At 40.4% G+C, this 18421-nt stretch overlaps 1 protein-coding gene across 1 annotated transcript in view; it reads left to right on the forward strand.

Annotated features, from left to right (window-relative positions):
• Positions 1-18421, forward strand: part of mad1l1 (mitotic arrest deficient 1 like 1) — a 52753-nt gene that overhangs the window by 16971 nt on the left and 17361 nt on the right. The window contains exons 12-17 of the mRNA XM_079337277.1: positions 812-952; positions 1157-1213; positions 2442-2533; positions 2786-2876; positions 12733-12970; positions 16776-16969. Of these exons, the coding sequence (XP_079193403.1) occupies positions 812-952; positions 1157-1213; positions 2442-2533; positions 2786-2876; positions 12733-12970; positions 16776-16969 (813 nt within the window). The remainder of the gene's footprint in view (positions 1-811; positions 953-1156; positions 1214-2441; positions 2534-2785; positions 2877-12732; positions 12971-16775; positions 16970-18421) is intronic.

Below are 18421 nucleotides of genomic sequence, written 5' to 3' on the forward strand. Positions count from 1 at the left end.
TCTTCATTGACGTGTTCTGAATTTTCCTTTGGAGGGCTGACTTTAAGTCTTTTTTTTTGGGGGGGGGGCGTTTTTTTATTTATTTTTTAAACCACACTAAGACATGCATGTTGTCGTGTGTGCTAATGAACATCAAGCAGACGCACGCTGAGCTATTTGGAGACGGCGGTCTGAATGACACTTGAGCAGACGTAGACATGAGGAGGTTTTCATCCCCTCTACTTAAAAAGCAGGAATCTGGACAGACTGGAATGTGTCTCTTTTATTCCAGTGTTATAGAGGAGAGCCAAGTTCAAATGAATGTTTAAATGATCTCATCACATTTCAGATGAGACGAGATGAGGCAGAATAATACTGTATGCTTCAACGGCAAAGACATTTCTCTATCATGTCTCTGATGACATTTTTTTGATTTATTCTGTATCCTTTGTCTACAAAGACATTTGTCTCTGATTTGATTATTACATGAGAAGAAACCGGGATGATTCCGACCATAACCCTGAGCTTCTCTTGTCACAGCTTGGATAAGAAAGGCGCAGCTGCCTCATTCTTTGTTCCTCATTGACAAAGGCATTTTCTTGTCACATTAACGCAACATGCCACCAAATAACAGCTTCACAGAAGGATAATACAAAAAAAAAGCCCCCAAAAACAAGAGCTTTGATTTCCCCAGTTTGCTCGCTCATGCACACAAATCTTACATATGTGATACAATTCAGGGAAGTCACAACTTCTCCCTTGCTTTGTCATTTCATTGTGTACAACAGGATTGAATGTTTTTTTTCTTCTTCTTTTTGTTGTCCTCGTGCAGGAGCGAGACGGAATGCGCTCCATTCTTGAGTCCTACGACAGCGAGTTGGCGCCGACTGAGTACTCGCCTCAACTCAGCAAGCGTCTCAGAGAGGCTGAGGACATTTTGCAGAAGACGCAGACCCACAATGCAGAGATGGAGGTGTGTGTAGAACACTCGCACTGTTTTAGCTTCGGCGCAGCCACGCTTTCGTCGTGTTCAAAACACACTTACATATAAACGACCTGTGAACCACTTACGTCCTGTGTCTGTCCATGTGTTTTATTACCAGGTTGTTAACAGAAAGCCTCTGTTTGCATTCAGTGTTTGTAACCTTTCCCCTGTTTCATCTGTCCTTGGATTCAGGGCCAGTTGACCAAAGCACAAGAGGAGACGCGCTCTCTGAAGCTGCAGTTGCAAGCAGTATGTATAAATACACACAGACACACACTTTTGTCTCCTTTTGACATTTCTGGCACCAAAATAACGTTTCACCCTTCTGCCGCTGTAAACAAAATATAAAGGAAAAGGCTGACTGAATTAAATGTATCGAAGTTGTAGAAATCCTTCTTACCACTTATTGCATAAAGAAATGTTCCTTGACTATGTGACATCATCCTTTTGCTGTCTCAGGTAGCGTTTTAGTCCCTGCTGTTATCTTTGCAGGTGCACAGTACCTTCTTTGACTCTAAGACGCTCTAATGCCTCCTGAGACGAACATGCTGATGGAGCATGTTTTTTTTTTCTGCTGTTCTGAACATCACGCTGGAGCTGTACATCTTCTTTTTTTTTTTTTTTTTTTTTTTTTTCTTTTTTTTTTTTTTTTGCAGAGGGATGGTCCTATTTAGTAGCTGGATTGATATTTCTGGTAAAGAACAGACGCTTTCTTGTCTTGTTTTTCTTACCCACTAACTGAGGTGACTCTAATTGACAGGCTACATGAAGAAAACTAGCGATAATGCAACATCCTTTTCAAACAGTTTTTCAAAGCGACTGGTTGCCAGGTGTAGCCGAATGATACTGCGTTCTGTGAATGACGTTAAGTCGTGAAATCCGTGAATTTTCCAGATTAATTGGGCCCGGTTCATCTGTTACGTTCCGTAAAACTGGAAATGTTTGACAAAGTTTGAAAAATATAGAAAACTTTTAAAAAACAAAAGTTTCACGAAGCAGAACATCATCAGGTGTGACTTCTGTTCTCTTGCGTACTTCTGGGCTGTGTCTTTGTGTCTTCACTTGGTCCCTGATCTCCCTTCTTCTCGTTGGCTCCTTGTTGCTGGGGAGACGTCAACATAGCCATGGCAATGAGTATTGATGCGTGAAATCCACCTGTCTGGTAGCGCTGTAATTACTTCTCCGTCTTGGGAAGCTAGGTTGAGTTGAGAGACAGACAGATGCTGTCAGGAAGAGAGGAAATGTAAATGAGAGAGGATTGCAGAGAGAGTAACCAACTGAAACATGTGGACGAGAAGTAGAAGGAAACGAGTCGCTGGGCTAATGGCGAGGAGAGGATGTATCTATTTGGACGGACGTCTGTTCAAGTGTGCTCAGGATTTACAGCATCTACCGCCAACCGGTTTGTGCCAGGCACACAGCCAGAGGTGATCAGATGTTTGTGCTCGAAGCCCATTTTCTCCTCTGTGTGTCCCAGGTGGAGCTGGAGCTGGAGTCTATAAAGAAACAGCAGGCCTCCGCCGCTGACGGCAACTCTTCATTGGCCAAAGAAGAGGTCAGCGTACTCAGGTAGCGAGCTCAAACACACCCAATACACACTGTGCAACTTGTTGAAAATGCAGGTGAAAAACCTAAGACATGAGAAAAGATTCATGCATAAACCAAGGGGCCGGATTAACTCAGCATGCCATGTCTGTAAAGCAGAACTCTTCCTCCCGGATTATCCTTTTTTTGAATCAAGAGATGTTGTTCTACAAGCAAGACAGAACGAACATGGGAGTAAGTTTGCACGCGTGTTGTTTTTTTGTTTTTTTTTCACAGACAGAAAATCGAGGATTTAGAGGCCGAGCGTCAACGTCTACAGGAGCAGAACAACATCCTGGAGATGAGACTGGAGAGACACAACCTACAGGTGAGGCAACCCGACACTTCTCTCCAACTGTTCTCGTTGATGGATTTACCCGTCTGGCACAAAAGGAACCAATCTAATAACCCCAATGGCATGGAGCCAAGTCCATATGACACTGAAGATTGATTCACACAAACGTTTCCCATATCTGACAGCTTTTCAAGCACAATTGGACCCAGGTGTGATTCCAGCACCGTCCAATGGACAAATCTTAAAACCTGTGGCTGGTTTAAAATTCCCCTTTTGAACGGATTAGAGTGAACAGAGCGGCAGGCTGACTAGAAGGTATCGGCAAAATAAATTAAGACCCTTCCCAGTGTCTGCTGGGAATGAAACGTGCTCAAATGAATCTTGGGCCATCCACAAACGCACACACACGCCTGCATTAGTGTGTGCATATTATCCAGCTGCTTTCATCTGACAAAGTTGCTTAACTAACTCCCTCCCTGATATTTGATCCCCTCTCCTTTTTAAATTGGCCCTATCTGTCTGCGTGTGTGTCTCATCTCAGCCAGGTCCTCTCACTCGCCTGACTCATACTGTGCCAAACTAAGCCTACCAGGGCACTTTAATGAAACGTGTGTGGGCAAGCGTGTTGGTCCCATTTAGCCGAGGGGTGGATGAAATCCATGTGTTCTCAAGCATGACCACTACTTTTAAGGCAATTGACAGGAGGAGTGTGTGTACAAGGTGTGAGTGTGTGTGTGTGTGTGCGTGTGCAGGGATCAAGGTTGCACAGAGTTTTTCTCAGTTAATTCTTATGACTCCTCCGTGGTCGAACACACCAAGCGATGGCTACATGGGCCGGCTGAAGAGATGAGTGAGTGAATGGAGAAGCGTTTAAAGGAGAAATGGGTGTCTGAATGAATGGCCATGAATGACTCACAGGATTGAACGATTGGATAAGCGGACAATGGGAGTTTTCTGTACATCAACTTGCATGTAGCCAACAGTAAGCATCATTTGTTCCCTGTTTTTAGGTTGAGACCATTGAAAGCAGTGTGACTGACAAACACTCAGATTAAAGTAGTTTGTAAATGAACTACAGGCCGAAATGAGGTGGAGAAAAGGAGTACATTTAAAATGTAGATGTTAGAATTAACTAACTCTAAATAGTCTCGTACAGTAGGTCTGCGTCTGTGCAGCAGTGCTTCTTACAATGTTGACATGTGCTATTAATACATTTCAAAGCCCATTATCAACTATGTAGTTTTTTTTTTTTTTTAATGCTTGACATCACTTCTTTTTTCATATTTAAAGGCAAGATAAGTAATATTTCGAAACTAGCATGATTTAGAAAGTATATATATATATATATATATATATATATATATATATATATATATATATATATTGATTATTCATTTCTGTCAGGACCGAAAGACAATGTCAACCAAAATCTTACAAAGTGTTTCTGGAGAAAATGATCAACCGTACCTGCAAAGTGCTTTGTCAATAGGATCTTGTGGTTGTCCTGATTTTTTTTATTTTTTTATTTTTCCGAATCTTGCAAAACCAGCTGAAAACTAGAAAGAGGTTTGGTTTGCAAAAAATAAAGGTATTCATTTCTGAAAGTGGACTTTATCTATTGTGTGTGTGTACACTTTCAAAATGAGCCATAATTTCACATTTCCCTCCTGCAATTCACAAAGAAATCCTTCAGGCCTTCCTCTAGCTTTGTTTTTTTGGGACTTTCTAAGTTCACTTTCTTCGTCTTCTTATTCAACGTTGCTATCTTCCATGTTAAAAAAAAGAGTAAATTTGATGAATTATCATAAATGAAACCTAAAGATGTAGATTTGCAGCAAAGAGAATTTCGAAGGGCGTGCTGAATAATGGTTGTTGTGTTTTAGAGGTACTTTTAGAGATATTTGCCAAACCTGTCTTATTTGTTTTTTTTCCCCAAATCATCATCAATATCAACTTGAAGTTGGTATTGGCAACAGTGTTTTTTCCCATGACATGTTTGTCAAGGGCCGCCCATCTCTTCTTTATGTTAGTTCTGTCTGATCTTAAGTCTCCCCTCCTGAAACCTGTTCCTTTTGCTCGAGCAGAATCCAGTTCATTAGCATGGAGGCAAATTACATGAACACCAGAGCCCAGCAAATAATCCTGAAGCAAATGAACACTGTTGTGCATTCAGCTGATAACAATTACACAGAAGACCTAAGGTGCATTATCAGATTCTCGTCATTATTGTTTTTTCTTGCCCTATGGTAGCAGCAATGATAGCTGCCTTCGCTCTGCTGTTCTTTGTCTTCTTGTTCTTGCTGTCATGGTAGCGTCTAGACAGAGATAATTGTTGTTACAAGAGGTTGCATCAACAGTCCACTTTACATGCGCTTGCATGCCCAATAGAATAATACTCTGTCACATTGGATTTATACATTATTTCCAGATAGGATCATGGAACTAGATGAAACAGTTATTGATATTTTGTTTTGATTATAGCATCATGGGCTGAAGCCTTACTACTTTTTTAAATACCAATTTAGATCTAAAGTTTCCGATTACATAATTTACATATTAAGTAATACTACACCGTATCATATCTGACGGTGTGGATGTTCTTGGAAGAGTTACTTTTTTTAAGAGTTGAAATAAAGTTGTTCTAGTCTTCTTACAGTCTTGACATCTTTTAAGGAGTGAACATCCCTGAATTTTCCTGCTACTGTCTGTTTTTCTTTTAATCTTGGGTCATAGAATAGTGTTCCTCATGTGAATAGGAACGTTTTCTTAGCTTTGCAGTTTTTAAATTATATTCTTTGCCTTGTTTTCCGGCCCGTAAGACCAAATAGTGTCAGGCTGGTCATCTCATCTCATCTCATGTTATCATAGATTAGCCAATGCAGAGCTGGTTAACCACTGGCGCTTCTGTGTCCGTGTCATGGCGCATCGACTCTGAGGAGGAAGGGGGAGACAGCTCTCTCCAATATTTGAATTTGGACTACAATACCACTATAACAACTTGAGTTACTAATTGCTTCTTTGAATTTGGCATGCTACGTTTCCTTTGTGTTGCCACGTCGCTACGCTAACATGCCGTGTGATGTTTGAGAAGATAAACCACAAACACACTCGAGGGTTTTGTGGTACTGGCAACCAGATAAACAACACATGTAGATCCAGCCTCTGATTTAGTGTTTGTCTAAACGTTTCACAGCACCGCGCTGGTATAAGGAACAATGCCTTTCATATGGTCCAGCGTTTCATTGCAATGTTACGGTAAGTAAAACTCTTGTAAACTGATTCCATGAGACATTAGTTTAACTAGGAATAATGATGATATAGGTATCAGTAAGATAGAAAGACAAAGTACGAACAGCCAACCTTCATTTTAAATGCGTCTTCACTTTATGAAGCCTGAGTCGCAGGTGCTGTTGCTGTATCCCGTCATTTGAGCTCCATTCCAACCAGACTTCATCTAAAATAAACTACAGGCGTAGTTCATGTCTGACATGCAGGGGGGGGGGGCGTGTGCAGCTTTCTTACTGTTCAGTTGAAAAGAGGTGATGGCAGTGTGGCTCCAGTCTTATTCCAAATATGTGTAAAATGATTCAAGATGTTGGAAAACAGAGCCATGTTCTTCTTTAGCATACTCAGTGTTAGATGCAATTTGAGAGAGAAATGACGTTCATGTTGAAGCACATTCGAGTGAACACGTTTTTTTTTCCCTCTTCTGTATCACCACTGGTGGGGAAAAAAGCTGAAAAGCTTCCAAGTGCTCATTGGAACTCACTCTTTGCAGTCTTTAAATTCACTATCAGTTTCTCCATGAAGCTAATTTCAGCTATATATATCTTGTTGTACAGAAACATATTTCCTAGAATCAACATCTTTCCAGCTTCTGGCACACTGCAACCAAACAACTGGGAATCCAATTAGTAGCTCAAGGACACAAGAAAGGTCACTCCAACACCTGGTTCAAACAGGTGAGAAGGTTCAACCTGACCAAGTGCTGAGAAATTGCACATTTCACTTGTTCCTGAGGGAATTTGCAGCTCTTTCCTTGACTCAGGGTTGAAGAAGTCAAGCCCAAGACGGTAGACTGGAGCCATCGGATTTGGGGATTGATTTAGTCTTGAATGTAAATACTTCAATCAGACCAAAACTGTACGAGGCATGCTGAGCATGCTCTAAGCCCCCGTACCAGGCTTTGACCCGCAACAGCAGAAATCAGAAATATAGCAAACGGCATTAATTTCCAGTTTTTGAAGTGTGTATTCTGTGGCTTAATGTTCCTTGGTGGACTTCTGAACTTATTTTATTTTTTACCATAATTGGGTAGCAGTTTTCTTTGTCCCGTTGTAATGAAGTCAAGATTTTTTTTTTCCCTGATTTTCCTGATACCAGTTTTTGTCTTTTCAACTGAGCTAGAAAACATGAAGTGCAATGCAAGATTTAAATACTTCAATATATCTGCTTTGAAAATGCTTTTTTGGAAGAAAAAAAAATGCTCTCAACAGGTTTTTTTCGACTTCAAATAAAAATTCAATTCAAAAATGCATTTCACTAAAGGAGAACTCCACAGGGCCCCTCAAACCAAGGATTTTATCAAAGCATACCAGATACTTGTGTCCAGAACTAAGCCCTTCGGGGATAAGCCCATTGCCAAACAAAATATTGTCAGTGCAGAGTGCATGCTGTTACTCCTGCTACGCTGAACTCCATCTTGCTTTTTCAAGCACCATTTGGCTGATGTCCATCTTCCACCAGGGACCTGGTGACCTCACGAGGCCTCATTTAAGAGACACTTCATAGGGACATGTTTGCCTTTGCTAGCTGGTCATCTTCCATGTTACCCATGCAGGAAAAAAAAACACTGAAGTGGAACCTCTGTCAAGATAAACATCCACTGTACCCTCATTGCAAAATGGACATAAGTATAATAACTGTACGTAGATTATCAACCAAAAACGGTGAAAAGGGTTTTGCCTTGCTGTTATTTTTAATTTATTCTTGATGACCTCAAACTGTTGTCATGTAGCAGTTAATTCTATGTAGACACCAATGAATGCTCCTTTATTCACTTTATATTTATTGGCTCACACATGATATGGACTAAATATGATGAAACATCACACTTACAAAGCGACACACAACATGATGAAATATGTTTTAATTGTATTTACATCTTACCTACAGCAGCGTTCGTCGTACCATGACTGTATAGGTAACACAAGCATCTATAAAGAAACATATTGCCAGGGAGGTCTGTAAATGAGGGGAAGTAACCAGGACACCATTTCAGGATTTTTTTCCCACTCTTTTGGTCTCCAAAATAAAATGTCCTTTTTATATTATCGTACTGTGGTGGCCACTGTCGTATTGAGTCACCAAACCTCAAGTCCGATCACTGCAGGTGTTTAATAAACTGAAAAATACCTGCAAACCCATCTTCTGTTTATCAGAAACTTACATTTTTATGACGTTCTTTGCCTTGTCCATATTTAAATGTACATCCGCACATCAAGCTGTCGCTCGAATGTGGCTTCACAAGACGACATGTGAAGGCCTGTGCAGGTGAACACGTGGGTTAGCCCCTCCCAGAAAATTAATAAATTATCTGAGCCTTACCACAAACACAAAACATAAACATAATCTTTCTCTCTCCATCCAAGTCCAAATGCTGTTAATGCTAGTCAGAATTCAAGTTGGATCCTTCCACAAGTCCCAGTCGTGTCATGAATCTGACTCGAGTCCAAGTCTGGTACTCAAATACTTCAACACTGGTGGTGGCTCAATAAATAACGGGGTAGGGTAAGACTAAATCTGTATGGCCCAAACCAGTGAATCATTTTGATTTGCTTGGGTGAAATATGAACAACTTGTCTAAAAGGAGTTGTTAGAAATGAAGTGGCTCTATATAGTTTTGAGAACGTGTCCCGACTAGAAATAGTCTCTTCTGTCTTTGGTTGCACCTTGCTTGAAAATTTAATGTGGTAGAAGTGCGTGTGACGTGTTTCTACGTGCGTTTTTTCGTCATCATCTTTACTCGTGGCATCCCTTCACTCATGCACTCACTCTCCATCCGCCTGTCACCTGTTCCATCAGCGACTCGTCGTGTCCCTTGTGGTTGCGACTGCTTTTAGTACATAAGTGGATGTTCCAGACTGATCGGTTCAGCTCAGTTAAAAACAGACATTATTCACTTGACCTCCATAGCCTTCTCCCTCTCTCTCTCTCTCTCTCTCTCTCTCTCTCTCTCTCTCCCTCTCCCTCTAACTCCCTCTCCCTCCCTCTCCCTCTCTCTTTCTCTCTTTCTCTCTTTCTCTCTCTCTCTCTTTCTCTCTCTCTCTCTCTCTCTCTCTCTGTCACTCTCTCTCTCTCTCTCTGTCACTCTCCCTCTCTCTCTCTTTCTCTTAACCAGCTCTGTTTTCTTTCTCTCTTCTGCCTCTTGCTCTTTCTTAAAACAGATTCTGCTTTCTGGTATTGGACGTTTGGTTATTATTCTATGAATAAGAGATATGTCGCTGTAGGCACTTGGAATGGCACTGCACCTTGTGCTGCCCTGTAAATACTAAGTGAAAAAGAAAGGTTGAATATGCATATCAAAACACACAAGCACATAATAGGCCAACTGAAATACTGTTATATTAAACAGTTTATTTACCTCCACCTTTTATGTTCCCGCAGCAGTGAACCTAATTATGATTTACAAACAGGTAGTGCACCACTCATTCGCTTTCTTTTGCCACAAGCAGACATAATATGCTCAGCCTGGTAGTGATTCTTACTTACGAGCTGGGCACTCGAGCAGAGTCGCAGTGCAGGAGAGCAGGAGTCACAGTCAAGTTCTTGCCCCAACTTTTTGCTCCAAGTGGGTTCATTAAAAAATGTGCACGAGTTTAGTTTACATTGAATTTCTTAAGTGTTTGAGGATCCAATCGTCAAAAGAACAATGCCATTAAAGATTTTTGACCAATTCATTATGGCAACCTTGATTTAGACGCTAGAAAACATTCCATTGATTTTGAAATAGATGAAGAAAGGAAAAATGTCACATTTTCTACAAGTTTGATGAGTTTGTTTAAATTGTAAAAAAAAAAAAAAAAAACAACCCTGAAAAAAAGTATTTCGTAGCTCCTTCAAAGCGATGTGCTTTAATGCCAAACAGACATTTTTTTTCAAGCGGTCAATTAGAAATGTACCCTTCAGCTCAGTCCGGGCATCAAAACATCGAAATATTTTTCGGATGAAGATCGTCAAATCATTCAGGTTTTTTTCCTGGAGCTTGACCTGATTTTAAGGACGTATGTTTGAGGGAGCTGTAACATGTTTGACAGAATCTAGCTGTTGGCTGTGTTTTGACTTCTTTTCTTAACGTTTTGTGCTGAGTTTACAGCTCTAATCTGCATATCTGTCTCACACTATCTGGCTCTCCCTTCAACTGTTTATCACAACACACATTCACATGGCCCAAAATAAACCTTCCATATACAGATATAAAAATGGGAAAAGCTTTACGCAAGAAGCAACTAAAGCAAGACATGATTTGGCAGTGATCAGTGTGTGTGTGTGTGCAGTCCAGTTGTTGTTCCATGTATTTGTATTTTTTTATAAAAACACTTTCATTCTGGAAAGCTGAATCCCTCTCTTCCTTTTCTGTTATACAAAGAGCTATTTATAAGTATGTGAGGCTTTTTCCCTTCCATCCATGCTGCTTTTTCCCCTTATATCATAGCTGACGGCTATGATACAACCCCCCCCCCCTCCTTGTTTTCACCATGTTCTTTTCAATGTCCCTCACCATTTCCCATCTTCACATCCCCCCTCTCTGCTCGTCTGCCTCTTGCTCTCCGGCTCGCCTGTAGTTTATTTGGCAACCATAGCTCGGGGGCTAGGGAATCTAATTTAGCCAGTAATCAAGAGCTTAGATTGGAGTGTGTGTGCATTTTGTGTTTGTGTGCATTTCCTTATATTGGCATTAAGCTGAAATAGACTCTTCTCATTAACCTGCACCTCATAGAGTTAGAAGGAAGAAAATAGGAAACAACATTAACCTTTATTTGTTCTCTTAGAACAAATCTTAGAGTCCTAATCTGCATTCCTCCTGCAACATCTATCTGTATTACATCTTTTTTTCCCTTCTCTACTTTGCTTGATGGAACTGCTGCTTCTGTTGAACGCAAAGAACCAAACTGCAGTCGTTTGAGTGTCTGTTTAAGGCTGGTCCAGAACTCACTTACAAGCTCCTTTTTTCTTTTTTTTTTGAACAGCACAAAGTAGCGTACACAGCTTGGTTTAAAAACAGTAGTTGTATTGTTAGTAAGTGCTGTTAAAGGCACGCACTTACACTCAATAACATTTCATAGATCTCTTAAGAACACAAATGGTTTATTAAAAAAAAAGTCTTGGAAAAAACACCTATCGGCCTCTGGTTCTGATTTCCTTATTGGTTGATACTTTGATACTAAATGCAACATGAAAACAAAACAATGAGAATTTGAATCATTTAATATCTGAACTTCATCTCCCAGCTATTGAGAAAAAAAAAGATAGTTTTAGCTTTTATCTAAAAAAAAAAAAAAAGGACCTCAATTATTTATATAGGCCAACTATGTGTTAAAGAAAAGCACAATGAGTTTGACTCTTAACACTGCTCGCCTTGTACAAACCTCAAACACAACTGTGTTCAATTCATATCGAACATTTCATCTCTTTTCCATTCCCATGATTTATTGGCTGAGTGTTGCCTCTTGCCCTCCCCTCTTAGTTCTGTTCACTTTGGGAGTAAAGACGATTTCAGATACTACGGCACACCGTGCAGCTTTTGCTGCTGCCACAGTCTGCGCCGCTGGGCGCTGAGGGCAGAGAGTAACGCACTGGGAAATAAAACAGGTGGGCAGTTAGATGATAACTTCAGTGTTTGCTCCATCCGCCTCTGAAGAGAAGATTTTGGTAGTGTGAAGAAGCAGAGCAGTCAGAGGTTACATCAAATAGATAGATTTGGAAAAAGACATTTTGAAATAAAGCTACTTGTTTGAACATCTAATTCCCCGTCTTTTCACGAGTGTTAGGGAGAATTTCTTCACGCTTGCAACGCTGGCATCACTATTCATTGAGCACAAGTTACTAAGTGACTCATAAATCTGCTTGATTTACATCCCTGTGGAAGTCTTTCTGCCTATTTTATGCACATAACATTTTGCTCCAAACTATTTTGAAACAATACAAAAAACAAAGAATGAAAGCCTGGCTTTATGACGAGCTCAGACGAGAGAAGAGCTCTGTGCTTAGTGTCTGTATGGAGGCTGCAGAAATCTGACCTGTGGCTCCTTTCCTGCACGCCATTCCCCACTCGCTTTCCCCGATTTTCCGACACTTTCCGCTATCTTATCACTATAATAAAGTCACATGATTAACCATGATTAACTTCTCAAACAGCATGAGGCGTACTGGATTCACACACAATGAGAAAAAATATTCAGTGTTGTGACAGAGGCCTATTATATGATCGGACATGTTTGTCAATTGGGTGTGTTTTGTGGAGCCGACTTCAGTATTCTTTTTTTTTTTGGGGGGGGGTGAAATGTGATACTGACCATTTGTTTGTTCTGTTGCAGCGTTTCTGATTTTGTGTTTGCATTCTTGGGATCTTTATTTTCCTCTGAACTGAAAGCGATGTGTTAAGAAAAGATCTGCCTGTCAATGATTGTGCTCAAATACATCAGAACATGTTGTTTTCTCTTACACCTCAGGCTTCAGGGGTTTGGACGAGAAAGCTCATTTGAATTTCTCTCCTGTTTAGTTACATTTACATATACGAGAAATTTGTCTTGGTGTATGGTGCTAGAATAACAAGTACTTAAATAAAAGCGTCATTTTAAAAATGTCTATCTGTCTCTGTCCATTTCAGGGAGACTATGATCCAGTCAAGACCCAAGTTCTCCACTTCAAAATGAATCCTACAAGTGTTGCCAAGCAACAGCGCCAGCAGGAAGTAGAGTCTCTGCATGAGGAAGTGAACAGTCTGAGAGAACTGGTGCGCTTGCTGCAGGAAGGAGGTGCTCTGGTCCAGTCACAGAGCGACTCGAGCATGCAAGTCTCCGGCCTCGGCCTCGGCCTCAGTCTGCCGCCTTCCAAGGAGGTGCTGGGTAAGATTCACGGCGCACATTTCTCTCGACAGGCTCCCTTTGCTCTACATGGCCTCATTAGCTTGTGCTGTGTAGTAAATGGAAGCAGGGTTGTGCAAGTGCGTTGACTCTTTCATTGCCCATCACATTTCCATCACCATCAATTTTTATGTAGCTGAACACGGGTGCCTCAGCTGAGATTAGGACCAGAGCAAACATTATTGGAGGAATAAATCAGGCCCGACACAGACTACCTTAATGTAGGACACAGTAAGAACATGCACATAAAGGCCCAGCTTCGGCTCTTATTAGTTACAGTGAGGTTTTATTAAGTCACGCTACACCTGAAATGGTTTACGTTTCATTGTTTAATCGTTTAAAAGATAACTTATTACGCCATTCATACTGGTAGTTACCGAGGTATTTAAAGCATATGCAAGTAAGGAGAGTCAAAGTGAACATTAGAGAAACCACTGGATGTTTATTAGGACTTTCCAGAGGTCACATTTTCAACAGTTTAGGTCCTTGTTCAATTGAGGCTAATGAAAGCTTAAGAAGGGAATTGCTTTCTTGATATCTATATTTGAAGCCCCGAGGCTTTTGTTCTCTGATGAGTCTATGACAGACAGTTAGAGGAGGGAAGTGTAGTTTTGACGGGGTTAAATATTTAATTGGGGTTCAGGGCAGCTCAGAGCCAGAAGTCTAATTTGTCATTGTGAGAAAGCGCCCGGCACACACTGCTTCTTCAAGAACTTCTCTCTCATCTCATTCCTTCTCTTCAACCCAAACACTGTCCTTTTATTTTCCTCGTCCACTCTTGTCTTTTTTTTTTTTCTCACAGTCATGTTCTCCTGTCTTTACATTTTTAGCGGTCCTTTTTTTTTTCTTTTTTCTTTTTTCTTTTTTCTTTTTTTTACCATATGGAGCCACAATTGAGTTTCTGACTGGTGTTCTCATTTATGAAGCCCAGATAATGCAGACCTGATGTGAGTTATCAGCTTTTATCTTCAGAGCAGGTTCAATGCGATGGGATTTCTCGAAGAAAAGAGAGAGAAAAAAAAAAGAAGATAAATGTAATGATGTTGATGTCTCTGAGGTTCATACAGAAAGTAAAACTTCTTGTATTCCACAGAAAAAAATATAGTTAAAGGCCTCTCTAACAAGACTTCAATATCACATGAAGTATGGATTTACTAATGAAAAAAACATTTTTTAAAGTGATCTTATGTAAAGAGAAGGGCTTAATAGAGCAATAAATGGTCTGATAGAAATCCTGGAGTGGCCCCCAAGAGTATTCACTTCACTTCCATTCAAACTTTATGATACCATATATATATATATATATATAACATTTGAAATGTTCAGCCTGTGTTGCTGATGCTGTGTTTACAGCAGGTGATCAGCTCTACTCTAACACTCACCTCAGAGTGAAGTCCTCTCTACTGGAATGATGGAATTGATTTGGTTTTGTGGTTTTGCTGCTAATCTTGAGTGATGGTACTTAGTGCCCAGTGATAATCCTGTATTTTGTTTTGCAATATATAATAATTATAAATACAAAAACCTATCAAATAAAGCCGAGGGTTATAAAACAGTAATTTCTGGCCTTTTTACACAAGATTAGAAACCTTCTGTTGAAATCATCATGAAGCATTGAGCTAAAGAATTAAATTAGAACCGTGAATTGAGCTGTAACCATGAAGTCTTAAAGCTTTACACATGACTGTGTTTTATGAATATAATTTTTTTTTTTTTTTATCCCTTCTTGGAAATGTCCTCGGGGGTGACTATGTAATGGAAAGTGAAAATATTTTTACAATCCAACAGTTTTCCTTCTCGAAGGCTTTTAAAGAACTCGTCTGCCAATGGTCCATTATGTAGCCAAGAATTCAACAGATGAATCTGCCAGGGTCATTAATCTACCCACTTACCTTTTACAGCTATAAACCATCTCTACTCCATCCTATTTCTATTGAATGATTTGCTTACAGCACCTTTAAATGTTATTCTAACAGCTCATGTGGGTTTGTTTTCCCTTTTGAGCTGAGTCGTCCTCGGATGCCATGAGAGGCAGACTCAGGTAACTTCTGTTAAGTTTTTTCCTCAGGCGAAACCAGAAATGATTTTGTATCATCATTACTCTCTTTTTTTGATATATTTTTTGGGCTTGGTCAAAACATGAGTGGGCAGCAAAATACAGTATATAAATGAGAAGCTCCTTCAGCTGTGGCATTTTCTTGACAGCTTTTAAGAGACAGCCTGCCCAGACCGCAGAGACCAATTAAGGGCAAATAGGTCGGAAGTCACTAACTTTCTACAAACTTGACAGTTGGTGTAAAACTCTTTTAACCCCTAAAATGATTTGAATTAGCAACTAAACAGTTACGGCTTCACATTCACGAGTAGGCGACTTGTTCTCATGCGTCTGTGCTATGTCACAGGCCCTCTGTATGGCTCCCAGTTGCTTGCATGTTACAGTATATTTAAGCACCGTCTCCTTCATGCTGTCACTGGAGAATTAACAAACCATTTTTAGGGTACTTTGAAAAGCTGTCATATGGTGACAGTTTTGTCAAAATGCTGAAGTGTTGGAACAGTATTTATCAGCACTGACTGACACTCAAGAGGAGCCAGTCGCTCAGGAGGCAGACAGGCACGCTGACACTTTCAGACTCTTAAGTTTCTTTCTTTCTTCTTTGTAGCCATTTTCTTGTGTAACACTGACGGATGAGAATGTAATAGGGTAGGATGTATGAAGAGAAGAATGATAGCTGGACATAATTATTAGTCATAGCAGGGTTAGAGGCCTGGGCCATGAAGATGCACCACCGTTTCTATTAATTCACTGCTCCTGCGAGGATATATATATTGTGTGTGTGTGTGTGTGTGTAATAGCACAAGAAATGACTGTAAGAAGAAAGGTAGCAGGGTTTATAAGTAGGGCTCTTTTTTTTTTTGGAGCAACTGAAGTGTTTTGTCCTTGAGGCAAAGCTTTTACGAATGCTGTATTTGCATTGAATATACCTTGATTAAAAAGCTCTTTTTTCGAGTGCTTTTGTCTGCCTTTTTCTTTACTCATGACTTTGACCATGACGTGAAACAGCCATGACAGGCATGTGTGAGGTGAGGACGGGACATTATTAAGAATGATAGTTTGTGATTAAGTGAATAAAACATAAAAAAAAAAAAAAAAGTTCTGCATTTAGATGAAAGCTCCAAAAAAAAAAGAGCTCTACTGCTGTAAAAAGGCAACTTTTAATAGGACAGACAAATTAAAGGGGCAGTGTGCTTAGTAACTTCATAGAAAAAAAAAGTTATTTTTTTTTCTCATGCATTGTGACGTTGACCTTTCCCTCCAGTTATAACAATGTAAATAATGGCTCATGTTTTTTTGGGGGGTTTTTTCCGCTCAGGCGAACTAATTTCTCAACCTTCTCAAATCTAGTCTTCAAATCACAGCCATTATCTCAAATGGATTCTTCACAAATGAAAGTCAACCCCCGCCCTGTTTTCCCTTCTCTGTGACTCTTTCTGCTCCCAGCTAAGAGATGCAGCTGACTGCTTTAGTCACCATACACTCAGTGCATCAAAGTGTTTGGTAGACACTAAGTGAGCAGATGGAGAGCCTTGGGGAGTTTTTTTTTTTTTTTTTTTTTTTTGATATGTTGGTTAAGTGAAATGAGTATATACTTGTGGATCTCCATGGGGAAGGAGTCTTGAACCTGTCTCTCAGTTGTACATAAAGAATGATGTTTCTTAAAATAAAAGTAGCAGCCGTACGTGCTTAAGTGGTTTTCCAACGTTTGTGTGACTGCGTGTGTTTCAGATTTACGTAAGCAGATGGAGAGCTCGGAGCTCAGGAACCAGAGGCTGAAAGAGGTGTTTCAGAGGAAGATCCAGGAGTTCCGCACAGTCTGCTACCTCCTGACCGGATATCAGATAGATATCACCACTGAGAACCAGTACAGACTGACTTCAGTCTATGCAGAGCACATGGAGGACGCCCTGCTCTTCAAAAAGGTAAACATGCGTCACATTTAGTGCTCAGCAAAGTGAAAACAATCAGACAGAAGACTTCCAACCTTAAAGAAGGAGCTTGAACTGTTATGAAACCTTTTGCAATGAATACAAATGCCTAGAATTTACCTGGAGGGAGGGGGAGGAGGTGGAAACGTTTATTATGACCTCGATTAGTGCACCACCAAAGACTATTCACACGACCACTATGATCTCCCTGCATGTTTACCGTTTTCCAGTATGTCCCTATCTGTCCTTTTCTTGATCGTGTGACTCTGTCCAACTACTCATAGCATTCATTACAAGGCAAATACTCCCCTTAAAGTGTCTTACAGCAGACCCTGTAGCTTTGTCTGCCACTTCGACCACATTATTTTCAACACCACGTTTTGCCTCAGGACACACACACACACACACACACACACACACACACACACACACACACACACACACACACACACACACACACACACACACACACACACACACACACACACACACACACACACACACACACACACACACACACCCCGCTCCTTCTGGCAAACTGGCATGGTCTCCTGCTGTGAGTTGTTACAGTATGTATGATGGAAAGAGCAGAACAGTTGGATGAAAGGAGCAGTCCTGAATTGTTTTAAAATGTTCAGTAGTGAATTTCACACGTGTCTATATTTGTGAAAAACGCTTTAATGGGTAGATTAGTAGACACACCGCATGAGAACAGTTTTCTTTATGGTCTATTGACCTAATACAATGGTTGGGGAAACGCTGACATTGATAACATTATGGGCAAAATTACTTTGACTGTGCAACCAAACTTGTCAGTTGAACATTTATGTTTTATAACGGTAACTTAGTGTATTAGAAGTTCACAGATACTATTGTAGTCATATTACAGTTATTAATGTTCATATAGAGAGGGAGAGCAAGAGTGTGGAACATAAGTTGTCCTTCCATCTTTCCGAAACTGTCCTAAATCTGTCCGCATGGGCCGCCAAAGTCACCACAGATTGGAAGTATGAAGCTGCGTGCTTTAAATAGAGACGTGATCTTTTTTTTTTTGTGATTTGAAACTTTTTCTTAACTTTTAGAGGGAAAAAAACAAAAAAACATTTACCACTTTAAAATGTTTAACAACTTTGCCTTTAATCTGTGTTACACCTTCAGTAAGAAAAACACAAAGATCAGATCTGCAGGTCGCCGTCAGCAGCTCACAGTGTGCCTCTCACTGTGCATACAGCATAATCACTGCAGTTATTAACACAGAGGTGGAAAGTTCAAAGAGAAACCCTTTGAACAGCAGTGTTCCGACGGGCTGCGGCACGAGCGGCACTGCTATCTGTCTTGAGGAGATTTTTCATGAATGCTTCAGGAGGTGCACGTTTGACCTTGCAATGTCCTTTTCCTCCTCTCTTCCTCTTTTCCCCACGTCCATGTTTATGCACCATTATGCCA

This window comes from Symphodus melops (genome assembly GCF_947650265.1).
Source record: "Symphodus melops genome assembly, chromosome: 2".
Lineage (NCBI taxonomy): Eukaryota > Metazoa > Chordata > Actinopteri > Labriformes > Labridae > Symphodus > Symphodus melops.